At 55.1% G+C, this 26,892-nt stretch overlaps 2 protein-coding genes and 1 long non-coding RNA gene across 3 annotated transcripts in view; 1 reads left to right on the top strand and 2 right to left on the bottom strand.

Annotated features, from left to right (window-relative positions):
- ANKRD40CL (ANKRD40 C-terminal like) overlaps positions 1-14,253 on the bottom strand; it is a 46,938-nt gene extending 32,685 nt beyond the window's left edge. The window contains 1 exon segment of the mRNA XM_067714214.1: positions 14,178-14,253. Within this exon segment, the coding sequence (XP_067570315.1) occupies positions 14,178-14,253 (76 nt within the window).
- A 541-nt stretch (positions 14,254-14,794) lies between these two features.
- On the top strand, positions 14,795-19,799 carry WFIKKN2 (WAP, follistatin/kazal, immunoglobulin, kunitz and netrin domain containing 2). Its single transcript, XM_067714344.1, has 2 exons — positions 14,795-15,470; positions 18,044-19,799. Exons 1-2 carry the CDS (start codon positions 15,267-15,269, stop codon positions 19,562-19,564), a joined length of 1,725 nt encoding a protein of 574 aa, XP_067570445.1. The 5' UTR covers positions 14,795-15,266; the 3' UTR covers positions 19,565-19,799.
- A 194-nt stretch (positions 19,800-19,993) lies between these two features.
- LOC137212040 (uncharacterized) lies at positions 19,994-24,078 on the bottom strand. The gene is made up of 3 exons (XR_010937324.1): positions 23,754-24,078; positions 23,365-23,402; positions 19,994-20,600 (listed from the first exon to the last, which is right to left on the bottom strand). It is a non-coding gene; the product is annotated as an uncharacterized lncRNA (long non-coding RNA).
- Positions 24,079-26,892: the final 2,814 nt, after the last annotated feature.

Below are 26,892 nucleotides of genomic sequence, written 5' to 3'. Positions count from 1 at the left end.
TCACTGTTGTGACCTCTCCCGTTGCGGAGCACAGGCTCCAGACACGCAGGCTCAGCGGCCATGGCTCACGGGCCCAGCTGCTCCGCGGCATGTGGGATCCTCCCGGACCGGGGCACGAACCCGTGTCCCCTGCATCGGCAGGCGGACTCTCAATCACTGCGCCACCGGGGAAGCCCTGCTTCAGCGTTTTTTTCCCTCAGTTTTCTTTCCAGATATTTGAGTGAAGGAAACTTTGCCTTTGGGGAGTGCCAGACTGTCCCCCAGTTCTGGTCTGCAGCCAGTGGTAGTGTGTGAAAAGACAGGTTCCTTATCCCAGTGAGATCAGGACAGGTTTCACCAGCCCTCCAAGTGACTCTCATGTGTGCCAGGCTTGGCATTCTCTACAAGACCCTCCTTCAAGTTTATGCCCGGAGGAGGAGCCTATACTATCTGCAGACAGTACAAGTCTGCCTTCCAGTGATAGCTTCTAAGCTGAGAGCTCGTGTCTCCTCCTTATGAATCTATTCAGGAAAACCAACCAGAGTGGTGGCTTATTCCGTAAAATTTTATCCATTCATTCAGCAAACCTTTACCCTATGCTAGGCACCCTGGTAAGCATGATGATGCAGTGGTGACTAATGCATGGTCCCTCCCCTCAAAGGCCTTGGAGTCTGGTTGGAGAGACATCTAGTCACATTCCAGTGTGATGAGTGACACTGGCAGGAGGGGCAGGACTGTTTCCCAGGGCATCAGGAAGCAGAAAGCAGTGACTTTTTTTTTCTTGTGAGAGACAGAGAAGCAGAGAATGGAACCAAAGCATCATGATTCAGTCATAGGCATTTTAGCATTCTAGAATTTTTTCATTCATGATTCAAGAGATAAAAATAATAAACCTGCTTCTGGATGTGCTACTAAGGTCTTCCGCAGGCCAGAAGGGAAATGTCTTCCCTCATTCGTTCATTATGGAAATGTGAGTGCAGATTATGTATAGACAAAAGGAAGAACCGTATGACTTTAGCATTACAATAAGCGTGTTAGACTCCGGCATGGCTTCTACAAAAGCTGAGAGGAATCAATGTCCGCTATGCGATGATGTCTGGCTAGTTGCCTTTTTTGGGGAAGCAAAGGTATTTCTGGATGTCTCAGAGCCTGCGGATAGGGCTTTGAAGGCTACTGGTGCCCAGATGGACACAGCGACCTCCTTCACGCCCAGGGCAATGACTTGAAATCCCGGCTGCACTTTCAGAATCACTTGGGAGCTTTTAAAGCTACCACATCTGGCCCCACTCTAGTGACTCTGCTTTAATTAGGGGCACTCAGGTGCTGGTAGCTTTTAAAAGCTCCCCAGGTGACTCTAATGTGCAGCCCGTGCTGGAAAGCCCTGGCTATGGGGGGAGGGGCCAAGGAGGCAGCCTGGACACATCCCGCTGAACGAAGTCTGGGGAGGAGCTACCAGGGAAGTGGGTGGAAAGCAGGAGGGGTCCTAGCATAGGAGCAGTGGTCAACAGGCCACATGCTGCAGAGATAGAAAGAAGCGGGTCTGCGTGTGCCGTGTAGGGCTGTGCCCGCCGCTGGTGGCTTCAGCTGCAGGTGTGTTGGCAGAGTCATGAGTGGGAAGCTGGATCAGAGTGTGCAGAAGAGTGAGAGGTGAGTCAGGACTCAGAAGGTGAGAAAATGGACACAGAGAATGTAGACTGACTTTGGAGATGAGTGTTGTCTATGGAGGGGGTATGTGTGTTGCAGGAAGGGGGAATCCCTTCCAGGGCCCGAGAGTGGGCTCTTGTCTAACACTCAGAAGTGAGTTGTCTGAGGAGACGCAGGTGCTGACAGAGCAAAAGACTTTATTGGGAAGAGGTGCCGGGGCGGAGAGCAGCAGGGAAGGGGAACCCAGGAGAGGCTCTGCCACGTGGCTCACAGTCTCAGGTTTTATGGTGATGAGGTTAGTTTCCAGGTTGTCTCTGGCCAGTCATCTTGCTTGGCCCACACCTGGTCTGATTCAGGGTCCTCCCTGGTGGTGCGCGCATCTCTCAGCCAAGATGGATTCCGGCGTGAGGATTTCTGGGAGGTTCGCAGGACATATCATCTCCTCCCTCCTCTTCTGGCCCCTCCCGCATTCTCCTGGTGGGCAGCACCACATTCTTGGAACCTCCTGTTGCAAAACAACTCAGGCAAGCGGTTATCATCGTGCCGGCCCAGGAGGGCAGTTTTGGTCAATGGTTCCCTAACATGTGGGGGTGGAGGGAATGATTTCGTTATTTGTTGAGGATGGGAGAGCCTTGAGTGTGTCCAGATGCTAATAGAAATGACCCAGTTAAGAGGAGGTGGTGGATGTTTGGAAGAGAGAAGACATAATTGATGGTAGGAAGTTCCTGAGAAGGTGGAAGGGGAGAGAAGGGGGGCACCCGACACACCGGTGTGGTTGTAATAGGATGGAAGACAGAGAGGATGGGGGTGAGAGGAGGGGGCTCATCTCACTGGGCGCTTCCAAGAACATGTATTCACCAGTAGTTTACTACATGGATGGGGCTACTTTCAAAGGCCTTGACATGCACCCTCTGTCCACGCCATCTCTCCCACAAAAGCAGTCCGCTTCTTTCCCTTTCTTCTCTCTTCTCATGGCAGCCAGACCTGGAGCCACTGTCCCAGTGATGGGTGAGCTGGTAGAGGCCCGGCTATCCTCTCTTCCTGGTGCACCTTCTCCACGTGTGACTGGCGGTTCGGTCAGTCAGCCAGCTTTGACCCCAAAGCCTGAACCCTGGGGAGGAAAGCTGGGAGGTGAAGCCCCGAGGCCCTTGACCCGAGCCCCCTTCTCAGTCAGGGCCTGTCTTACTGGAGAGTCTCTGCAGTGGCTCAGACACTAAGCGCTTAAGACTAAGGTTGATGAATGTGCTGGTCCCGTTGGCACTTGTGTCTTGTGTGTGCCACTCGCTCTCTGGGAAACCTTCAGGGGAGTGGATTAGTCACAGGGTTCAGCCATCGAGCCCTCATCCCAACACACTAACGCTCTCTGCCCTCAGTGGTGGGGTCTTTGCCTCTTCTGATCTTGGCTACCTGAGGCTACACTGGGCAGCAGGCAGGCTTAAGGTCACTGCCTGTGGGTTGAAACCTGAAGGTATGGAGGGCTGGCCCCCCTGAATAGGTGTCTCCTGCCCCCTCTCCATCTTCCTGCTCACTCCCACTTCCCTGTGCTGCCCTGGAGTCGGAAACAGCACCCTTCTGCCCTCAGCCATGATGCCTGCCAGCCGGGCTCAACATTAGAGAGGCACCCGCCCCTGGACCCCTCACTGGCAGGAAGTCCTCCTCATAGTTCCTGACAGATGGGCCTGGCCCATTTTCTGCCCCTGCTCTGTGTCCAGCTGTGTCCCCAGCCATTCTGCCGTGAAGTGGGCAGCAGCTTCCCCCCACCTACCTCTTTCATGCTCCCAGGAGATTTCAAATATGTAGTATGTTTTCCATCTGCTGCAGGCAGTGCCTTGCCAACGGCTCTCCTGCGGTCTACTCTTCACTCAGCACAGACTGGATTTGTTTCGTATGTTTGTTTTCTCAAATTCCCCACCCAACACCTGCCCCAAACAGAATCCAAGGTGCAAAGGAAACATGTTTTAAATGGAAGGTAAAATCGGGGCCTCCTTCCTGGCGGTGGTGTTGGCATGGGCCACAGATCCTCCCCTCTGAGTCAAGTCCCTCTCGGACCTGTGTCGCCTCGCTCCTCTCCAGCCACGCTGGCTGTCTTCCAGCTCCTCACGTCCTGCATAGCCTTTGCACGTGCTGGTCCCTCCTTGCCCGGCTACGTGAGATTCATCCTTCAGGGCTCAGCCTCAACATCACTTCCTCTGGAAGTCCTTCCCTGACCCCTGCCTACATTGGAAACAGGGATCCTGCCCTTACTTTTCTCCCCTGGAATCTGCCCGGCCAGGTGTTCAGAGCCTCCTCCAGCTGACTTCTCACCCTTCACAGGTGGAGTCCATGGACCAGTGAGGGAGAGCGGCCGGGCCCTGTCGCCCACGGCCAGCCACCTGCATATTTCCTTTAAGGACCCTCCATCATCTGTCACTGATATTCGTTCGTGTAGTTGTCTCGTTTCTGTAACCTACACCAAAATTTAAAATTCTAGAAAATGGAGGCCACAACTGTCTTATTTTCCACCATCTCCCCAGTTCAAAGTATAGCACAGGACACACAACAGCTCCTTAAAAATGTTTGCTGAGGGCTTCCCTGGTGGCGCAGTGGTTGAGAATCTGCCTACCAATGCAGGGAACACGGGGTTCTGAGCCCTGGTCCGGGAGGATCCCACATGCCGCGGAGCAGCTAAGCCCGTGCACCACAACTACTGAGCCTGCTCTCTAGAGCCCGTGAGCCACAACTACTGAGCTCACGCGCCGCAACTACCGAAGCCTGCGCGCCTGGAGCCCGTACTCTGCAACGAGAAGCCACCGCAATGAGAAGCCCTCACACCGCGGTGAAGAGTAGCCCCCACTCGAAGCAACTAGAGAAAGCCCGCGCGCAGCAACGAAGACCCAACACAGCCAAAAATAATAAACAAATAAAAATAAATAAATAAATAAATAAAAATAAAACTTAAAAAAATAAAATAAAATTGGGCTTGGTTCAGCTCAGCCCCTTCTGTAGCACCTGCCTCCTGTTGTTCAATGCCACCAGCCCTCTCGCCCTGTGGAGTAGAGCAAGGCTTCTGCTATTGGCTTCAGTTCTCAATTGCTCTAGTGGCCCAAAGCCTGTTGGGTGTCTTTACTTTGAGACCATCCTGACCGTCAGTTTCTGTAAAAGAGTAAAACAACAAAGAGAACACACTCCAGGGAAGCAGGTAACGGAGCAGTTTAGGAGGAACTAAAAGGGCCAGGTCGTGGCAGCCGTGCTAATGAGGCGTTGACCTCCGGCCTTCTGGATCTGGTAGAATGAGTTCACAGGTTTGTACAGAGTTGACTAAAACAAGTCCCACTGTTCGCTGGGCACGAAAGTCTTCAGTGAGGTCCGGTAGGTGTCTGGCCTCTGAGTCACTCAAAACCTGTGGCCCTTAACCAGCCTCAGCTGACTGAAGAAAGCTGTGATGAAACTCAACAGTTGTTTATATTCTCCCAGGCAAGTTTCCTGCGTGGAAAATCTCTCTTCTTCACTTTCTGGGGCAGCACCTATTCCTCCTCCCCGTCTCCCTCCCCCCTCTGTTCCTTCCTACATAACTTTCAGTAACTGAAAGAAGGCAGAGGGCAGCCCCTGGCCTGTCAGTCAAAGCTTCCATGGAACCGTTTCTCTGCCAGCCAGCGGTTACTTCCAGGAACCAGGCACAGCCTGCGTGTCCTCAGTTCTTCATTACCCTCTCCAGCCTTGGCCCGCAAGCAGAGTCTGCCTTCCTCCGTCCTGTGTGACAGTAACCCGGGGCCCACATGAGAAGTATGGGCTTCTCACCCTCCTGCCCATCGCCTCTTTTCCACATCTGACACTCGCCACCTTTCAGAGTCCCAGTGGCATAGTCCAGCCTTAAAATTAAGTCCAAACCCCTCACCACAGTTTATAAGCCCATTAGGGTCTAACCCCTGCCTTCCTTTGCAGCCTGGGCCACCAGCTACTTCTCTCTCTTTCTGGGCTCCAGCCACACCAGAATTGCCATTGATCTGCCTAAGGCTCTCCTCACTTCAGTTAGACCCTGTTTCTTCTGACTGACCCACTCCTCCCCTCCTTGGATGCCCCCCGGCCTCCTGGACTCCTTCCTAGCAGGCATCAGCTGTAATTGGATTCTTGACTATATAATGAGCTGTTCCACACCTTTCTCTCTACCTAGACTATGCCTCCTGAGGTCAAAGACTATTCCTGGTTTGTATCTCCACTGCCTCATACAATGCCTGGTCCACAGCAGGCATAAAATCAATTTGTACTGAGGAATGATCATTGAATGACAACTCCCTTTCCCTGGGACTGGCCCAGCACCCCCCAGCATCATCTCAATATTTGGTATGTTGTGAATTGTACAACAATTCACCCTCCCACCTAAACCACCTTCCCACCACTCGCCTCAGTGTCTGGATTCAGTCTTGGTCCAGACTTGGGGCAGTAGACTTGAACTCATCTTCAGAGTTCTGGCATCACCTGACACCAGCCTCCCTTCCTTCCCTAGGACAGGGCTCAGTTTGTGAGATGTTCACTGTCACGGTAGGTGAGTTAAATATCCCTTCCCCAGGTCACCCCTTTGCCCAGCTTCTCCCTGGGGATTGCAGTCATCAGCAAGCCCTACGTGACAAAACTAATCACACTCACCACTGCGCAGAGCACCCTGCCAGCTTCTAGAGGCTGGTGGGGCTGTCCAGCTGTATCATAGCTCACTGATACCCCACAGAACTGCAGGAGTCTCAGAATCCTCCCCTCACCCATCTTTACCCAACATCACATTGTCCCGCAGGTCAATTGACTCCAATTCTAGAAGCAGGAACTGCTTTACAGTACAGACAAGACCAAGAGCTGCAAAAATGAGACACCTCGGAACTTCCCTGGTGGCACAGTGGTTAAGAATCCACCTGCCAATGCAGGGGACGTGGGTTCGAGCCCTGGTCCAGGAAGATCCCACATGCTGCGGAGCAGCTAAGCCCGTGAGCCACAACTACTGAGCCCACGAGACACAGCTATTGGAGCCCGCACACCTGGAGCCCGAGCTCCGCAACAAGAGAAGCCACTGCAATGAGAAGCCTGTGCACCACAACAAAGACCCAACGCAGCCAGAAGAAAGGATGAGACACTTAACCAGCCACTGGGTCCTAGGAATGGTCCCTGTGGCAGATGTTGTGGATTGCCGCCCCCAGAAGCCAATCACAACTCCTTTCTCCCTTGTTGCAAAGCTAGAACCATCACCTTTCCAGACTCCCTTGTAGCTAGTGTCACGTGACACGGTCCTGACCAAAGTGCTGTGACCTGAGCCTCCTAGGAAGTCTTCCCTCCCTGCATAAACAGACACAGTTCCAAGGGTTTTGGCCCTTCCCCCTAACCTGGGTCCAGAATGAGGAAGTATCTAGGGGAGCAGCCATCATCGGATATTAAGGCCAAAATTCACGTGCTGAGGGTGACAGAAAAGATAAGAACCAGGACCTTGAGGAACCAGCCAAGCTGCCTTGAACTTCTTGTCCTGTGAGAAAATTAAACTCCTAATAATTGAAGCCACAGCTGCTCAGGGTTTGTTAAATGCTGCCCAAAGCACTCCTAGTTGACAGTTACTTTGACCGCTTGTCTCTAACCCTCAGGACCACTGGACTCCTCCTGCCAAAAGGCCTTGCCTGTGGCCCGCCTTACCCAGCATCCACGCAGTGACTCCCTTCCACAGCCATCTCCTCTGGACCGTTGCCTCATTCCACCCGCACCCATGCCAACTGTGACGTTTCCCATGCGGCTAGAGCCACACCAGGGCTGCCAACCCCTCCTGGGCCTTCGTCACCCTCACTGCTGCTGGTGCCTGAGGCTCTGTCGCCAGCTGACTCTGGGTCCCTGGCAAGGTAAATGTTGTCTTCACGGTTCACTGTGTGGTCTAGGTTTGGGCTCCCCAAGGTATAGATGGTCCACCTCTCACCTCTGGCCTGCCCCCGTTGGCAGTTTTTTTTGGTCTTGTCCTGAAGTAGAGTTTCTTCTACAGTTTAAGCAGAGGGAACGGCCTCAACTAAGATATAGACAGCATGGAAAAAACAGGAACAACCATTCTAGTCTGCCCAAGACTAAGGAGTTTCCTGGGATGCAGAAGTTTCAGTGCTAAAACCAGGCCAGCCCCAGGCAAACCAGGAGGGCTGGTCACCCTGGTGGGATGCTTGGAGACCATCAGTAATTCTGTACAGCTGGAACATGCAGGGTGAGCAGTGAGGCTGGCGAGCTGGCAGGGGCAGATCTCTGAGGGCTCCCCGGGCCATTGAATCCTGACCAGGAGGGGCCGTGGAAGAGTTGGAGGCAGGTGTATAAGTTTCCTAGGGCTGCCATAACAAATTCTCACAAACTTGCTTAAAACAACAGAAATTTATTCTCTCAGTTCCGGAGGCCAGAAGCCCTAAATCAAGGTGTCAGTGGAGCTGCATTCCCTCCAAAGGCTCCAGGGGAGAATCCTTTCGCGTCTATTCTAGCTTCTGATGGCTCAGGCATCCCTGGGCTCATGGCTGCATCACTCCAACCTCTGCTTCCGTCTTTAATGGCCTTCCCCTCTTCTGTGTCTCGGCCTTCCTCTGCTTTTCTAAGAACACCTGTCACTGGATTCAGGACCCTCTTGGATAACCCAGGATGGTCTCATTTCAAGATCCTTAGCTTAATCCTCCTTGCAAAGACCTTTTTCCTAAATAAAATCACATTCATAGGTTCCAGGCATTAGGACTTGGACCTATCTTTTGGGGGGCACACCATTCAACCCACTACGTCAGGGAAGCAACATTTTCAAGTTTGGAATTTGAAAAGATCACTCTGGAAGCAGAGAAAACGTGGTTGAATAGGGGCTCTTCAGCTGTTAAATAAACACCGTGGAGGCCTGGGGAGAAGCCAAGGGGTGCATATGTGAAGAGCAGTGTGAGAGTTGTGGCAGGTCCCACTGGGCACCTTCCTTCTATCCCTAAGGCTGTCCACGTGTTGCCCAAGCTTTCTCCAGCCCTTCCGTCCAGGCCTGCCCCTCGCAGACTCCAGGCTCGTTTTTGCCCAGAGTTGGCTGATGGGCCCAGGGATGGGTGTATCCTCCCTTGCCTGACTAAAGCTGGTCTCTGGAGCCCCAGTTTCCTGTCCTAGGACTAACTAGTCTCTCTCAGGTGTGACAGACACCAGGAATTCTCATCCCTGCCCTGAGAGCACACTGTCTGCTTGATGGGACCATCCATTCATTCCTCCAATGTACATTGGTTCAGCGTGTGCTCTCTGCTGGAACCATGGACCAGACACAGCCCCTGCTTGCCAGGAGTTCACAGGCCAGTCTGGGTAATAGATGAGGAGAAAGTAATTTCAATACCACATAAGCTATGCCCGGGTGTATCACAGGCAATCCCAGGAGGGCCACTGGGCCAGGCTGTACTCACAAGGGGCCTCAAATGTGGATATATTTTTCATTAATTTTTATTCAAGTATAGTTGCTGTACAATGTTGTGTTAGTTTCTTGCTGTACAGCAAAGTGAATCAGTCATATGTATACATATATACACTCTTTTTAAGATTTCTTTCCCATTTAGGTCACCACAGAGCACTGAGTAGAGTTCCATGTGCTACACAGTAGGTTCTCATTAGTTATCTGTTTTATACATAGTGTGTATATATTGTCAGTCCTAATCTCCCAATTCATCCCACCCACCCGCTTCCCGCCTTGGTAACCGCAAGTTTGTTCTCTACATCTGTGACTGTATTTCTGCTTTGCAGATAAGTTCATCTGTACCATTTTTCTAGATTCCACATATAAGCGATATTATACGATATTTGTTTTTCTCTTTCTGACTTATTTCACTCTGTATGACAATATCTAGGTCCACCCATATCTCTGCAAATGGCACTATTCGTTCCTTTTTATGGCTGAGTAATATTCCATTGTATGGATTTTTTTTTTTTTTTAAATTGAAGTATAGCTGACTCACAATATCGTGTTAGTTTCAGGGGTACAGCAAAGTGATTCATTATACATATATATATATTCTTTTTTTGGACTCTTTTCCATTATAGGTTATTATAAGATATTGAATGTGGTTCCCTGTGCTAACCAGTAAATCCTTGTATATCTATGTTCTATACGGTAACGTGTATCTGTTAATCCCATACTCCTGATTTATCCCTCCCCCCATCAAATGTGTATTTTTGACATTATCATCCAAACAGCTTACCATTTACACAGGCACAGACACACGTCCTGACCAGGTCGAGTATTTAAACATTGCCACAGGTTTTGTATCCCAGTTTTTGTTTTGCTTTTTCATTTTAAAAACGATACCAGGAACCCCCAAGGTGACTCGGGCCTCCCTCAGCCTCTGAGGTCAGGAAGGCCTGCTGGAAGGTGCAGCTTCTAAGACGGGTTGGGGAGCAGTTGACCGGGGGAAGATGGAACCAGACAGGGGAAGGGAAGGCGTCCATGGCGAGGGCTAAAGGGAAAGCCCGTGTGAAGATTTTAAAGATCGAAAGAGCAACGTGGCAGCTTCCAGAATTTGAGAGGAAGGGGAGCAGCGATAAGACTGGAGAAGGCACGGAAGTGGAAGTGCGTGGTGGTCCAGGCTAAATGCTCGTCCGGCATCACGAACGTGGGGAAGCCGTCTTTAAGCCAGAGGTCTCGCAATGGCGGTCAGGAAGAGGCCTGTTTCCTGGTCACTGCACGTTTTGTGCTGTTGGAATGGGTGCCGGGACTGCATTTGACGCTGGAAAACACGCCCCCTTGGCTCAGCAGCGTGTGGGTGAGCAGGGAGAGCCACGTCTGGGACCTCCTCACTCCTCTCTCATCCAAAAGGAGGAGACAGTGAGGCAGAGAGCTTGGGAGCGAGGAGAGCTGAGTGGCCAGGGAAGCTTCTATGGTAGAGGAGGGCTGAGTGGGAGGGGGGCCAAGCCCCGTTTTAGTCTTCCTGCTGGACCCCCAGGCCCTCGCTCTCCCCAGCAGAGTGGAGAGGTGGAGCCCCGCGGCCTTCCGTCTTCTTCCCTCCGTGTTTGTCTTGGCCGAGAGCTGCCGGAGGACACTGGAAGCCAGTTCTGTCAAGGCGGAGCTGGAGGAGTCTTGGCACATGGGATCACAGGGGAGGGAGTGGGAAGGGGTCTCAGGTGGGTTGATGAGGGGGGTCCCCTGACTCCTTGCGCGCTGCGCAGCCTCAGCGCCATGGAGCCTCCTGGTGAGGTGGCTGAAATCCCCGAGTTCCTTGATGCCCACCTGCTCCAGGAAGGCATTTGAAGACTCACAGGTGCCAGAAGGTGTGTCTCCTGCTCTTGCGGCACGACACACAGATCCGTTTAGACGCTGGCACTCAAGCTTCCGGGGACTTGATCCCACCAGCAGGCCCCCTGGCCTGGGCAGGGCTGTAAAGGAGGCCTGGCTGGCCCAGAGCACTGGCTAGGCCCTGCCACGGCCAACTCCATCATTCTCAGACCTTGATTCAGTGCTGCCTCCCCCGAGGCCCAGCGTGGACCCTCCCATGTCCTGCTCTGCACAGATGCTGACAGGTCACGTGTCCCACAGCTGAAGGTCTCCCCCGTCCGCCTCCACCATCTGCTGAGGCCCCATAATTATTCCAAGGCCAGTGCAGTCTCACTCCGAGGGGAGAGTTCACACAGCCCTCTAATGTAACCCAGGCCCTGGGCTGCTCGGGCAGGGGGTCCCCAGCTGGGTAATGAGCCGCCGTCTTTATTGAACTCCCTGGCTTGACTCTGACTAATCAAGGCTGCCCAGCCTTCTGAGAACCCATCCAAGCACCGTCGCTAAGGACTTCCTTCTCCCCAGCACCCCAATTCCTGCTCCTCAAATCTTTCCTCCTCCCCAGATATGTTTAAATAACCAGGATCAGGGCAGGGAGGTTCCCAGGGGGTTGGCCTCCCCCATCCATCTGGGTGAAAGTGTGGCTGCCTCAGGTCTGGGGGCCCAAGCAGGATGGACCAGAATGGGCTGCCTTTGACCACGCTAGGGCCACTTCAAGGGGAAGCGAGACCTGCAGCTCCCACCCCCACCCTGTCTCCTAAACCCACGTACTTCCCTCTCACCTCTGTTTCTGGAGGCCTGCACTCCAGGAGGGAGGGCCTTGGCCGAGGAGGCGTGCTCTGGGCCAGGCCTGTCCCTGGAGAAGTGTAGGAAACAGGGTCCTGCTCAGGCCTCAAGACCCAGCCCACGTCACATGTGCACAACAGCCACCCCAGGCCTCTCCCTCCTCTCTGCTCCCCGGCACTTGTAAGGACCCCTAAGACAGCGAATACTACTCTTACGCTTTTGCGTGTTTGTTTTCTGGCCAAGACTGTGTCCTCTCTGTGGATGAGGACTGCCATCTATCCCTATGCACCCACAACTTAGCACAGAGTAGGTGCTTTAAAAAACATCAAGAAGGGAGAGGGAGGAGACGCTTCAAGAGGTAAGGTTTGGTCTGTGCATGAGGGACGTGGCATCTGAGATGCTGTCCGTGTGGATCTCCAGGTGTCTCCTCCACGTTTATGGCTGAAGTGTCTGGAGGGGAGAGGCCTGGCCCATTTAGGGAGCAGTGTCAGTGTGTTGTCAATACTCTAGCGGTTCGGGAGTTGTTCGGCTAATGGTGAACCTGAGGTCAAGGGTCACCCGGAGTTCACTGTCCTGGGTGACTTCCTACTGGCTGCACCTAGAGTAGGCCTTGAACCCATCCTGGAGGGTGTGAAGGGTCCATGGGCCCTCTGCCCTCCCACAGTGGTGGGGCTCTTCTGAGACGAGGTCAGAACCCAGCCCTCTTCCTGACGGAGCTGTGCCTGATGTCCCTGGGGAGGGGGAAAAGCAGGGGAAACCCCCAAGTTCAGGCCCCTGCTCGGGCTGACCCAGCCCATCTCCATTCCCCAGGGGCCTGCATAGGTGGGAACGGACAGCTGAGCCCTCCTTTGGCCCCGGGGAGTTGGTGAGCGTGGGTCCCATGCCAACCTCCAGAGAAGAGAATGAGGGAGACAGAGTCAGAGGGAGCCAGATCCAGGGACCGTGGGAGGGAGGGCCCAGGAGGAGAAGACTTCAAAGCACTCCCAGAACAGCTTATAAACAAGCTGGGCTGGTGGGGCAGCCAGCGGGGGCCTTTCTGGAGGGGCCGGAAGCTTGCATGGGGTTGTGTGAAGAGCACAGGACAGGGGTCAGAGAGGGGAGGCGTGATCCTCGGGGGCCCCAGGCAGCCCCACCTAACCTCTCTGTGACTCGGTTTCCTCTCTCTCCCTCTGGAGCTGGCGTGAGGGTCAGCGTGACGATGTAGGTGAAAGTGCTGTGTAGGCGCCAAGCCCTGATCAGATGTTATTTATTATTCTGAGCTGTGTTTTGGTGGGAGACTTGGAAGGGCTGAGAGGGAGAGCTGAGTGTTCTAGGGCCCCTTCTTCCCCAGTGCTGTTTTGAGAGTTCTCAGAGCAGAATGGCCAGGAGTGGGGCCCGGGCAGGGAGAGGCCCATGGCTCTCGACAGGATCAAACTGGGCGGAGGAGCGGGTAGGATGGACAAGTTTCCCTGCTTTTCCGACCCCCACCACCACCTCTGGTATGTACCCCTCCCTGCTCCCCCGCTTCCTAATGGTCTCAAGTGACTCCCCAGAAATCAGCTTCCTCTCCCCGGATACCTGTCTCATGTAATGGGGCTGTGACAATTTTTCTAAGTCCTGCTCAGAAATGTGTCACTGTCCATTTCCCTTTGTGATATCCAAGGAGGCTTCACAAACCACGTTCACCAAGTGCTGTGCAGAGGCCCGACTCTGGGCAGCTGGAACACGGGTTTATGAAATTACAGGGAATTCAAAGCAGCCGGCGCCGCCCGCTGTCTGGCTTCATTACTGGGACCGGCCTCGGAGGGAAGTTTATTCCAATAATTTAGGGGATTAGGATCTGACACCCTTCATTAACTCTTTGACATAAGCAGAAAAGACAGATCTTGCAGAATGACCCACACGACGGGAAGGAATTGGCTCAGGCAGGGAGGAGGCAACACGCCGCCCACGAGGAAGAAGCAAAGTCTGCAGGGTGGAAAGAGAGTCGCTGCCCTTTCACAGGCCAACTGGAGGGTGAGGTCTAGCCGGAGGGCGAGAGCGGGTCAGGGCTCGGCACTCAGTTTCCCCATCTGTGAAATAAGTGGGGCCCCACCCCATCGACTGCCCCTGGGACGTAGCAGCTCGGTTACTGCTCCCCACATCCTTTGCAGTTGGTCTTGAAAAGGTATCTCTCTCTTCCCCATTCCATGGCAGGCTCTGGCTCTTTTCCTGTCCCCTCCACAGATATAGCCCTTGATGTTTCACAAACTTCTTGTCCAGCCTGTAAAGACCAGGGTTGGGGCTGCACATCGACAGCAGTTTTGACAGCTGGGTGGGGAGGGGTGATCTCCAAAGGCCCCACAAGCTGGTGTCCCTGCATTAATGGTGGGGTCACGTAGCTGTGTGACGTGGGGCAAGTTGCTTACACTCTCTGTGTGTCTTTTCCTCAAATCTAAACTGAAGGTACAGTTTGTTGTGAGGATTAAATGAGACAATACACACAGCCTGGCACACATTAAGGCCCCAGTAAATATCAACAATTAGTCGTCCTACCGCTGCTCACCGGGGGTGAACTTCTCCTGCCTAAAGTAAATCAGGGGGACGAGAGCTGACTGGCACTCCCTGAGTGCAGCCTTCATGGTCGTTAGCGAGGCGGCTGGGCTGCCCAGCGCTGTCCCAAGACACTGTGACCACATAGGTTCTCTTGGAGCCGGGAGTGTGTCAGTCGAGGAGTAGGAATGTGATTCGTCCCCGAGCCGGGGGAGCCGGAGCATATCTGGTATGTGTCTCTGGAATGATTTGGGGAAAATTCCCCGAAGTTGGAACTTGAGATGCAAACTGCCGGGACAGAGAGATAGGGAGCTGTCCGCACGCCCCCCACCCTGGGACCTGGTGCTGGGGTGGGAGTCAGCTTACACAGCACACAGGCTGCTCAGGCCCGCCCTGGAATGGCCGTGAACTTGTTGTTTTTCCACGTCATTTGCTCTCAGATGCACTATCGGGCCGGCGATGCTAACCCTGCGGCTGCAGGTCCCTCCTTGTAACAAGCGAGTGTGTGTTCTTCGGAGGTGGCCCAGGGGAGGAGGGGGCCCGGCCGAGAGATGGGGGGAGGGGAAGCACGCCTCCTGGTGCAGTACAGTGAGCTTGCGTGTCCCGGAGCCAGCTCCCCCAAAGCACATGCCATTTCTGGCCCCTGAAGGGGTTAAAGGCCTCCTGGAGTCAAAAACAAGCAGGTGTCCCACCGTGCCAGATACGCCGCCTAAACTGCTTCCAGCTTTTTTTTCCTCTTCTGCAACAAGTCTGTGATCAGCCCCAGGACAGAGGAGCCGGCAGCCTGCCTGTGACAGGCGTCAGGTTAGCTTGCTCCCAGTCGGGTGGCGCGCCCAGGACATAAATCCAGGCTCTGGCCCCCGTGCAGCTTCTCTCCCTGCACACTCCGGAGAGGGAGCCCCCTTCATCTGAGGCTGCACAGCCCGGCGGGCTCCACGGACCTGGTGGAGGCAGCCTCGGCAGCTACAGCCCTAGCAGCGGCGAGGAGGCCCGCTGGGGTGGGCAGGGCAGGTGTCTGCAGCCCCCCGAACAGCACAAGGCCCTGGGGGCCCCAGCCCTGGCGCCGTCTCAGGGGAGGTCTCTGGGCGCCGCAGACCCCACCATGCGGGCCCCGGGGTGCTGCTGTTCCCGGTCCTGCTGGGGACAGATGGCAGCGCTGCTGCTGCTGCTGCTGGGGGCGCCGCCGCGAGGCCTGGCACTGCCGCCCATCCGATACTCTCACGCTGGCATCTGCCCCAACGACATGAACCCCAACCTCTGGGTGGATGCCCAGAGCACCTGCAAGCGGGAGTGTGAGACGGACCAGGTGAGTGTGAATCCGGAAGCCTGAGACAGGCCACGTGGTCTTGTTAGCGAGGGAGAGTGGGAGCTGGGTGGTGGGAACGACTTGGAACGTGAAGGAGCCCGGCCCCGGGCCACATGGAGATAAACAGGGTGTGATGTCTGTCTAACTTCGAGGCCTGGAAGAAGAGGTGGGCGTGGTGTCAGAGTTTCTCAGGGGCTGGGAATCTTCGGATTCCTGGTCTCATGTCTGCGGAGGGCTGCTCTGAGCCAGCACTGTGCCAGGCACATCAGAGAGACTGGCGTGACCCACCCGCGGCCTGTCGACAGGTGAGAGTGGAACTCAGGACCCCCAATAGGCAGCGCAAGGCTCCATGGCCAGGGAGGGGAGGGTGGGCCTGCACCCCGCAGCCATCTGACCACAGAGCTGAGGCTTCATCCGGCCTCTGGGCCACTTCCCCGGGGGTTTGGACCCTGACCCTTAGATCAGAGCAGGCTGATGGGGAGGGTGGGCAGGAGTGGATCTGAACAGACTCTCTGGGTGTCCGTAGGGGGCACATAGACTAGGTTTCAACCTGCCAAATCCCTCGCGCCTCCCAGCACTCAGGGCAGGCCTGGTTCTAGGGCAATTCCCTCCCAGCTCCTGAGCCCGAGGGCTGTTCCCGTCACTTCCCCATGGGGTGAAGCTCCTGCTGGTACCTGACGCCTGCCTGGGCAGAGATGCGTCCTGCCAGTCTGGCAGCTCCTGGGGCTCGGGCTGGGTTGGTCATCCCCAGGAACCATGGGAGACCATGATGCTCCCTCTGCCGAATGCATGTAACCTACGAGAGCATAGGCTGGCCCTGGGGAGAGCGGCCTGTCCCTCACAGTGCCCACGGGACGATCCAGGCCTCTCACTGGCAGGGAGCAGCGGCGGAGCCGAGGGAAAGGAAGGTAAGGACTAGGGAGGGGTGGAGCGTCCCCATCCGGCTGAGGTCGTGCTGTTCGCTGGCCACGTTTGCGGGCAAGGCTGTTTCACTGGCACAGGCTGGCCTGATAAATCAGGTGCGGCTCGGAGACAGTGAGACTCTGGCTGATGCTGTGTGTCTTGGGGAGAAGGCACCTCCATGGGGCTGGGGATATGGACAGCCTACGGGTATGTTCTGAGCCCTTAAGCAAAAACTGTTCTAAAAATTCCCTCCAGGTTTTCTGTGCCCAGAAATACCTTCCCCTGGTCCCCAGGGACCCAGGCTTTCCTGGACGTCTGAGTCCTGAAGGAGCTTCCGGGGCCAGAGTCTTTAAGGAATTGAAGGGCCCTCCGGCAAGGAGCAGGTTCTCTGCTACTCAGCCCCCTCTTCCTCTCCCCCTCTCGCTGGGTCCCTCTCCCGCAGACCCCAGCTCTGAGATCTGTCCATCCCTGTCCCAGAGCCTCCCTGGTGTGGCCTAGAAGCCTATGCCAAGAAGGGCTGCAAAACAAAGTCCCCATTCTGAGCCGAGAGGGGAAAACAGTAAACAAGTCGGGCAGGCGGGCTCCCCGTAGCCCTTAGTTGATGTGGAATGTCGCAGGGGCTGAAGGGAAAGTTGGAGCCGCACGAGGCCAGCCCTGGTGGTGAGCAGCTCCCAGAGCCACGAGCAGGGCTCAGGATTAGGGGCACTGCCCACATCCCAGCGAAAACACCACGTGAAATCCTTGTTTGTGTCGGCCCCAGAGCGTGTTGCTAATTTTGAGGAATTAAACTAATGCCGTATGTGGCTCCACAGAGAATCAGAGGGAATTACACGGCCTGGCAAGTCCATGCTGATGGCCTTGCTGACCTTTGCCACACAAAGGGAATTTTTCCCCCGTGGATTTCCCCGTGCAATGTCCCACAGGTTGGAACTGGCACAGCCCACGGTGGCCAGACCTGGTGTCCTGGGCCTGTCCTGCCTGCCCTTCCTCTAGGCTTTGGATGAACATGGGCCAGCATCAGAGCTGCCGTTCCTGATGTGTATGTGGACGGCCTTGAAGAGCTGTCCCCGTGGTGTCCGACTTTTCCCTCTTAGCATTTGGCCAGGGCATCCCCATTGGAAGAGACAAAAAAAGGCAGGCTCGTCTGTTCCAGTCGACACCTCACGGCGGTAACGATAGGATGTAGAAGAAAGATACCTCATCAGAGTCCCATCCACCTGGAGCTTGAAGCCCTTTCCCACCACTTCCCAGCTCTGTGGACTTGAGCGGCTCCTCTCTTAGTCTCTGCATCCTCATCTCATCTCATGGTAGTGGGAAGACTTTCCCTCTTACAGTATGTGACCTTCCTCTTCCCACACTGCTAGCTGTGTGACCTTGGGCAAGTTACCTAGTCTCTCTGTGCCTCAGTTATCATTACCTGTGAAGTGAGAATGATGGTTGTACCCATTGTGATGAGCGTTAGATAAGCTGACAGATATAAATGTTCTTAGAAGAAGGCTGGGCAAATAGTGGGTGAATACATTAGCTATTAGTATTATCGAAATGGTTTTCTCATGGTACGTGAGCACCTATTAGTTCCCTTCCCTGGAGACCATGGGGGAGAGTGGGGGGGAGCCTGTGTTCTCTTCCTTCTCCTCCTTGCTCAGACCTCTCCATCTGGCTCTCCCCAGGAGTGTGAGACCTATGAGAAGTGCTGCCCCAACGTGTGTGGGACCAAGAGCTGTGTGGCGGCCCGCTACATGGACGTGAAGGGGAAGAAGGGCCCCGTGGGCATGCCCAAGGAGGCCACATGCGACCATTTCATGTGTCTGCAGCAGGGCTCCGAATGTGACATCTGGGACGGCCAGCCCGTGTGCAAGTGCAGAGACCGCTGTGAGAAGGAGCCCAGTTTCACCTGTGCCTCCGACGGCCTCACCTACTATAACCGCTGCTACATGGACGCCGAGGCCTGCTCCAAGGGCATCACACTGGCTGTCGTCACCTGCCGCTATCACTTCACCTGGCCCAACACCAGCCCCCCACCACCCGAAACCACCGTGCACCCCACCACGGCCCCCCCAGAGACCCCTGGGCTGGACACAGCGGCCCCAGCTCTGCTCAACTACCCCGCGCACCAGTCCGTCACAGTGGGTGAGACAGTGAGCTTCCTTTGTGATGTGGTGGGCCGGCCCCGGCCCGAGATCACCTGGGAGAAGCAGCTGGAGGATCGGGAGAACGTGGTCATGAGGCCCAACCATGTGCGCGGCAACGTGGTGGTCACCAACATCGCCCAGCTGGTCATCTACAGCGCCCAGCCCCAGGACGCCGGCATCTACACCTGCACGGCCCGCAACGCCGCTGGCGTCCTGCGTGCTGACTTCCCGCTGTCGGTGGTCCGGGGCGGTCGGCCTTCGGCCACCGAGGAGAGCAGCCCGAACGGCACCGCCTTCCCCACAGCCGAGTGCCTGAAGCCCCCTGACAGTGAGGACTGCGGCGAGGAGCAGACCCGCTGGTACTTCGACGCCCAGGCCAACAGCTGCCTGACCTTCACCTTCGGCCACTGCCACCGCAACCGCAACCACTTTGAGACCTACGAGGCCTGCATGCTGGCCTGCGTGAGCGGGCCGCTGGCCGCGTGCAGCCTGCCCCCCCTGCAGGGGCCCTGCAGGGCCTACGAGCCCCGCTGGGCCTACAACAGCCAGACGGGCCAGTGCCGGTCCTTTGTCTATGGCGGCTGCGAGGGCAACGGCAACAACTTCGAGAGCCGCGAGGCCTGCGAGGAGTCCTGCCCCTTCCCTCGGGGGAGCCAGCGCTGCCGGGCCTGCAAGCCAAGGCAGAAGCTCGTCACCAGCTTCTGTCGGAGCGACTTCGTCATCTTGGGCCGAATCTCTGAGCTGACAGAGGAGCCCGACTCAGGTCGCGCCCTGGTGACTGTGGACGAGGTCCTAAAGGATGAGAAGATGGGCCTCAAGTTCCTGGGCCGGGAGCCGCTGGAGGTCACTCTGCTCCACGTGGACTGGACCTGCCCCTGCCCCAACGTGACGGTGGGCGAGACGCCGCTCATCATCATGGGTGAGGTGGACGGCGGCATGGCCATGCTGCGGCCCGACAGCTTCGTGGGGGCCTCGAGCACCCGGCGGGTTCGGAAGCTGCGCGAGGTCATGCACAAGAAAACCTGTGACGTCCTCAAGGAGTTCCCAGGCTTGCAGTGAGGCCCTCCGCCCCTCCCCAGTCCTGTCCCTGACCTTCCTCCATTGACCCATCCCCAGCACCCCTCAGTCAGCAAACTGGGCAAGGTCAGATTAGATGGTCTTAGGCCAGCAGGGGAATGTCAATCAACGCATCCGAAAAAAGCCACCACGTGGACATATATACATTACCTAGTGTAAAACAGACAGCTAGTGGGAAGCAGCCGCATAGCACAGGGAGACCAGCTCTGTGCTTTGTGTCCACCTTAGAGGGGTGGGATAGGGAGGGTGGGAGGGACACGCAAGAGGGAGGAGATATGGGGATATACGTATAGCTGACTCACTTTGTTACACAGCAGAAATTAACACACCATTGTAAAGCAATTATACTCCAATAAAGATGTTAAAAAAAAGAAAAGAAAAGAAAAAAGCCACCCGAGGGTCTTAGATCAACTTCTATTCTTTGAGTTCAATAAAGAGGGGGTGTCTTTTCAGCTGTGGGGGACAAAAGGAGAAGTCAACAGACACCTGCAGGTTATTCCTAACGACCAGTCTGCTCTGGCCTTCTTAGCTTCTCTTGGCTGGCCACTCCCTCCCCTGGCTCTCCCAGCCTCCCTGCCCCTAGCCAGCCTCCCAGCCAGGATTCTAGAGATGGAGGCTGCACGATGGTCACAGGAATAGTGGAATGAATTGGTTTGCAAAAGAAGTAGGTGGGATGGAAAGGAGGGCCCAGGAACTGATGGGACAAATTTCCCACAGCCCCCCAGGGCGCTATGAGCAGAAACCACTTCATGGGGGGATTGTGGGAAGTGAGAATCGGGAGGCTTGCCCTGAGTGGAGGCTGCCGGGCAGGTGCCTTTGGGCGGTGGTCAGCCTGTGCTTCGGTGAGGTTGGCCTGGCAGTCTCTGAGGCCACCACAGCACATGTGGTGAAGAGCACGTTTCTCATGTTTCTTCTCCCTTGGCTTTATTGATTGGTTTATTGATTGTTGATTTATTGATTCAGTTCTGTTCAATCCAACTCAGTGGACATTTTCCGGATACTTACTGGGTGCCAGGTGCTAGGACCACAGAGAGATGTTAGTCACTGCCCAGCTCATAGTGAATGTACACAAATGTCCAGACCCCAGGGCTCCCCCAGAAGCAGACCGATGGCTGGCTCTCCCCGCTGTCAAAAATCCCATTTTTAACAGACAGCGTGCTTTCAGCTGCCACTGGCTTCCTTGGACATAAAGCAGATAGAAGCCCCAGGATCTGTTTTGGTGGGAAGAGAAATAAAGGAAGAGGAAAAGCAGGCAGGGAAGGGGGTTGGTGAAGGAATAAGAAAGGAGGGAAGAGGGGAGGCAGGCCTGGGAAGGAAAAGGAATGTTGCTCGATGCTCCCATCTGGCGGTGGCCTTGGGAGCCGCAGGGACCCGGAGAGAGGCTCTAGGTGTGGCCTGGGAGGGCCGGTTTGGGCGTGTGGCAGCTTGTTGGTGACCTCTGTTTCTGGACTTCCTGTGCAGGTCTGCCACCACACCACTAGGTAAAGTTTTGGGGAAACCCACCGTCAGCTCTTCCTCTACCCCCATTCCCTCCTCAGCCCTTCATTCTGTCCGTGCCCCTCCATAGCTGAAGAAGGTCTTTGTGGGGCATTTTTGTTTCTTCCTCAAATGTAGGGGGAAAGATACCAATTAAAAGCTCCGAGTATCAACAGCCCTTCTTGTGTGGTTCGTTTGGGCTAATGTGGGCGGGACGGGGGGGTGGGTAGTGTCGTTTCTTTGGCGACCTGGTGGTTGGGGGGGGAGCTGGGGGGTGGGGGGGTTAATCTGTCCACCTGGATCCTGTTGAGGTGGTAACGGGACTTCTTACTGTGGCGCCCACCCCAGCTCTGTACAGCTCTCGTATCTCGGTCCCCTGCCCCATCACAACAGCACGGTGGGCCAGGGCAGACTCCAGACCCCAACGCTGATGGTCAGTTCAGGGGCACGAAGGTGGAAGAGACAGGAGTGGGCAGGGGGCCATGCTGCTGTCCTGCTGTTACTACTCCCTAGGGGGCCTCTGGATGAGGCTTGGTCCCAAAACCCTGGGTGCTCAGAGCACGTGGCTGGGTTCCCAGGCTGAGGCAGCAGCACCCCTCCCCGGAGATGTGTTCAGGAGTTTTCAGCCAGGGCATGCTCCCAGCTTGTCTGTCCCCTAGGCTGGGAGCCAGCTAAGCACGAGGGACACCTGACCCCTGTCCACTTCCCTGGTCTTCCCAGGCCATAGCCCCAAGGAGGAATCCAGGCCCAGCCCAGCCCAGTCCGGGTCGATCCCTCCTTAGAGATAATTCCCTGCAATAAGGAGGGGCCAGGATGGAGAAGACAAGCTCCTCCCTGAGAGAGAAGAGAGGCCAGAGGAGTGGGAGCTCCTCAAGTCACCACTGGGAGCACGGAACTTAAACAAGAAGGTGTGAGCACCAGACGCAGGCCCTGCCCCTCTCACGTCCAGAACCAGGGAGTAACTCCTTCCCTTCCCTCAGAGTGCGGACACACTGTTGCACCTGCTTCTGGGCTGAGGTGCCCCAATAAGTGGCACATCACCTTAGAGCCCGAGGGGGCAAGTGTCCACATGCCGGCACCTGTCACCTCCCCTCTTCCCTCCACTTGCATAGACGTGGGGCTGAGCCCTGTGACTGCCGGGCGGAGGTGTGAGAGGCTCAGGGGATCTGATCTCAGGCACTGGCCACACACAGCGGCAGACCTGGGGTCCCTGTCACACTCCATCCCCAGCTTGGCAGGGTGGGAAGGCCCAGCCTGTGGAGTCAGACACACCTAGGGCTGAATTTGGGCTCTGACACGTATCCGCCGTCTCTCTGAGCCTGTTTCCTCATATGTAAGACAGAGCAGTTCATGGAGACTTGAGGTGCTCGACCCTATTAACTGTGTCTAACTGAAAAGCCTAGGAAACAGAACCTGGCACAGGTGGCTGCCCCTGGGCCCCCTCTGCGCCCTCAGCAGCTCCCTGGCTGAGAGCAGGCCCCCAGGATGGCTCTCCTCCCCTCGCCCTTCCATCCAGACCTCAGGTTTCACAGGCTCCGTGACCACGCAGCTTCAAATGTTGTATTCTGCTGCTCGGAGTACATCCCAAACTGACCACCCCGCATAGGTTGATTTGGATTTGGAAAATATGGGTACTTGGGGAAAGGGTGATATAGTATCAATGATCGTGGTGGACCTGCCACATGGCGTTTATTTTCTGTCCTTGAAACCAAGTCTGTGCCTCTCTCTGTCACCCAGGCCTTACGTAGTAACTGGCTTCTGGGAGGTGCTGAGTGCAGGCTGAACTGAATTCCCAGGGCCTGGTTGCCAGGTGACCTAGGGAGGCCCAGCCTACCCCGTCTGGGAGATTTGGCCCCAGGATATAGGGGGATTGAGCCCTCCTTCAGGTCGAGGTCAGACTCACCTGCTTTCCTGTCGCTGGATGCTCGCGCCTCCCCGGCTCGCATCTGTTGTCTCCCTCTCTCCACCCTCCGCCTCTACCCCAGCTCTCTGCCTTCAGAGGCTCGCTCTGGTGCCGGCTGTCTCCAGACCAGCTCTGAGGCCTCCGCTTGGAGGACAAGACAGGGGCAGGACGGCTTGGCTTTTTCCACCCTCTGAGTCCCCCAGCCCCTCCAGCCTCCTAGGACACACTGCCCCATAGTCTGATGTCACCCCTGGACAGTGGGGCCAGAGAGCAGGGACCGGGGGCGGAACCTGATGAGTGAAGGGGGCGAATAAATACAGCTACATGGCGATTTCCTCAGACTGTGGACTGCGCCCTGTGTCCCACCATCCTGCTATAGCATCAACATTGAGTGGGTGCTTACTGCAGGGCAGATGTCATCTCTCGTCATCTCCGTCACGCCTGTGGGAGACAGAACGCTCTTTTGTAGGTGGGAAAACTGAGGCTAAGGAGACAAGAAGCTTGTCCAAGATCACCCAGCCGCTAAGTGGCAGAGCCGAGATTTGAACCTAAGCAGTCTGACTTCTAGGGTCTTAATGCTCATGCTATGCTATTTCTCCCAGCATGTCACACACCACACACACACACACACACACACACGCGCGCGCGCACGCGCGCGCGCGGCTCTGGGCTGGGCAGTGTGGAATCCCATCAGGACCCCAAATGTCTCCAAAGAGCCTGTCTTCCGTCAGCCACACGCACACCACCACATGCTTCTGAGGTTACGTGTCACATAGTATTTCTGTCACACACGTGAGCAGTCATGGCCCGGATTCCTGAGCCTGCTCATCCTTCGAGACTCAGCTCCTTGGGGAGCCTCCGCTGTGCCCAGGCCGCACACTCTTCTCCAAGTCTCCATCTCCCTCTGCACTTGCACTGATACCTGGCCAGAGCCACTGCTTAGGGCTCTGGGAGGCCGGTGGGCCCAGCTTGCAGGGACCAGGGGGATTCGCTGGATGAACAAATGGTCCCGGGACCAAGGGCCGCGCGGTGCACTGGAGACCACAGGGCTGTGAAGGGCTCCTTTGGGGTCTTCCTTCCTTTTGCCCAGCTCCACTTCCTGATACTGCCTCCTTCTCCTTCCACCTCCCCAAGGAGTCTGAAGTGTCCCTCCTGCTCCGGGAGTGTGTGATTAATACAGGCAGGATGGAGGGCAGGGTTCCTGGGTCCTATTCTTGGCTGTGGCCTCATTCTGGAATGTGCCCTGAGGTCGAGTGACACTCAAGCTGTCGGGAGGAAGGAAGCCTAACCCTCTAGCTAGCGCTGCCCTGAGGGAGCGGGTAGGGCAGGCAGGTGGGCAGTCCCCCACCCTCTCCTTCCCGCCTCTCTGCCTCCTATTTCGGGGTTGGGCTGGAGTCTCTGTGTCCCACCCCAGCTAACCCCAGGACGTGAATCTCTGACATCCAGGTCTCCAGCAACACCCTGGACACCCAGACAAGGGGAGAATAGGCTGCATCTCCAATGCTTCCTGGACTGGACCCTCCCAGAGGTAGGACCTCTTTCCAGCACGTCTGTTGGGGTGGGGTGAGGTGAGGTACTTGGGTGTGTCTCTTGTCCTTTTCAAGTCTTCAGGATACGGCTAGAGACCTGGCAGGATGCAGATATACCCACCCTGATCATTTGTTTTCTGTCTTGGTGTGAGGGACACACCCAGTTCTGACAGAGGATGGTGACAGTTTTGTCTCCTTTCTGTGTGAACAGCCAGGAAGTAGAGACAGGGCCTGGGGAAGTGGTGAGGAACCCCAGCAGGGGAGGAGCCCAGTGCCAGAAGAGAGCGGATGGGCATTTCAGGGTGAACAACTCTTCTTTTTTTTAAGTTTCCAGGTTCTGCTAATGCTGCTCTCCTGGGACCACATTTGTTTTGGCCGCACCGTGGGGCTTGTGGGATCTCAGTTCCCTGACCAGGGATCAAAGCCAGGCTCCTGGCAGTGAAAGCGCTGAGTCCTAACCACTGGACTGCCAGGGAATTCCCGGGTGTGAACAGCTCTGATCAGGCACTTTACAAAATGTTGTCCAGTTTAATCCTCACAACCTTCTCTCAGCTGCATCTTTTACTGTTTCACCGTGTGATAGACCCCACCCTAGGCAGCAATGTTCAGGAAGGCCTTGTTCACAGCACAAGGCGTGACCATAGAGGGTTTCAACAGATACTTGTGGAATGAATGAATGACTGAATGAAGCCAGCCCTACAGACCTTATGGAGGAAGCGATGACCTCAGAGGTATTATTGCCCCTGTTTTACAGATGCTGAATCTGAATCTAAACGTTTAAAGGAAACTTGCCCAAGGTCATAAGGCTAATAAATGGAAGAGCCAGGATTCAGACCTGGGTCTGTCTGACTTTAGTGCCCATATTCTTTCCAGGGTAACATATATATTTTAACCATTTCAGCTGAAGGCTGAGGGCCCCAAATGGCCGTTCCCCGCCTGAACGTCCCTAACCACATTTTCTAACTGGTCCCTGACCTCCAGGAGTGCCAAGGCTGTACAGAAAGTCACAAAGCTGCACCCTCCAATAGTTAGCATTGAATTCATGTAAGTAAATTCATAGGAAATCAAACGTTTAAATTCAGTTCCTCAGCCCCCCTAGCTAGAGTCCAAGGGTCACATTTCATGTAGATTAGTGGCTACCATATTGAACAACACAGACATAGAATATTTCCGGCATCACAGAAAATTCTGTTGGATAGCCCTGTCACAAAGGATTAAACCGTTAATTCTTGTTTTCTCCGGCAGAGATCTTGTGTAAGGGGCGGGCCCTGACTCTAGCTCCTGCCCTGCCAAGGGCTTCAGGGATTCCTGTTCCTGGTTTTGGTCTCATGGGTCCTACCGCCACAAGGGCTTTTGGAATTGCCCTACTGTCTCTAGACTCTAATCTCAGCCTCAGAAAAATCCCCTCATCCTTTCTCCCAGAAGGCTTCTGTTAAGCCTTCTTGCAGATGAAGTTCTTGATGGCCTTTCTCAATATCCCAGATTTCCTAAAGAGGTACACAGATGAGTACACACACACCAAGACCCAACAGTTGTGGCACTCAGGGGAAGATGAGTTTACCAAACTTTTAGCTAAGTATGACAGAGAGGGGCTGCTGATGGGAGGGAGACAGTAGGGGCTCCAGGTCAAATCCTCTCATGGCATGGCACAGTGCCCACAACAATTGGGAAAGTGCTCTCACTAGTGGGCCAGGTGATCCCCAGCTCTTCAGAGACGTCTGTGGAAGTGCTGAATAAAGGGCTAAGAACTAATTTGTTTGTTATGGTCATTGCTGTTAGAATTGAATTGAATTAAAAAGAGGCACCAGATGTTTTAGGCCTTAAGACCCCCAAATTTCCCTGGTATACAGGATGAGTGGCCGTGAGGAAAGGCCAGAGTCATGGCAGAGCATGGGCTCTTGAGTCAAACTACCTGGGCTCAAATACTGGCTCTGTGACTTTGGGTAAGTTAACCTCTCGTGCCTCAGCATCTTCATCTATAAAACGGAATAATAATGGTTTTCATAGTGCCTCTCCAGTCGTAGTCAGCCCTGGGCCTGATTGCTCTAGCTGGTTGGGAATAATTGCTGTTGCACGTTCCCACCTGTGGCTGGAAAGAACCAGGAGATGAGAACAGGCCTCTCTCCTCAAATCTGCTCTTGGACAGCAAAGTAAGAACAGATGCAGTCTCCTTTGCTGACAAAGGAAGAGTCCAGGATAAGGGTAGCCAGAAAGGAGAGAAGCGAGAGGAAGGGAAAGAGAGGCACACACTCTGGGTTGGGTGGTTGGAAGCAAGCGGAGACAAGTGGAGTAATGAGGTAGAGATGGTTCATACCTCCAAGTGTAGAGCTGAGTTCTTTCTTTTAAATTTTTATTTTATTATATTTTTATTTTTGGCTGTGTTGGGTCTTCGTTGCTGCACG

The sequence above is a fragment of the Pseudorca crassidens genome, chromosome 19 (assembly GCF_039906515.1).
Source record: "Pseudorca crassidens isolate mPseCra1 chromosome 19, mPseCra1.hap1, whole genome shotgun sequence".
NCBI lineage: Eukaryota > Metazoa > Chordata > Mammalia > Artiodactyla > Delphinidae > Pseudorca > Pseudorca crassidens.
The sequence above is the reverse complement of the archived record's forward strand: the minus strand, read 5'-3'. Positions and strand labels throughout refer to the sequence as shown.

Coding starts and splice junctions, on each gene's coding strand:
- WFIKKN2 (XM_067714344.1), top strand. CDS start 15,267: ATGCGGGCCCCGGGGTGCTGCTGTTCCCGGTCCTGCTGGGGACAGATG. Junction 15,471..18,043: donor GGGAGTGTGAGACGGACCAG/GTGAGTGTGAAT, acceptor GGCTCTCCCCAG/GAGTGTGAGACCTATGAGAA.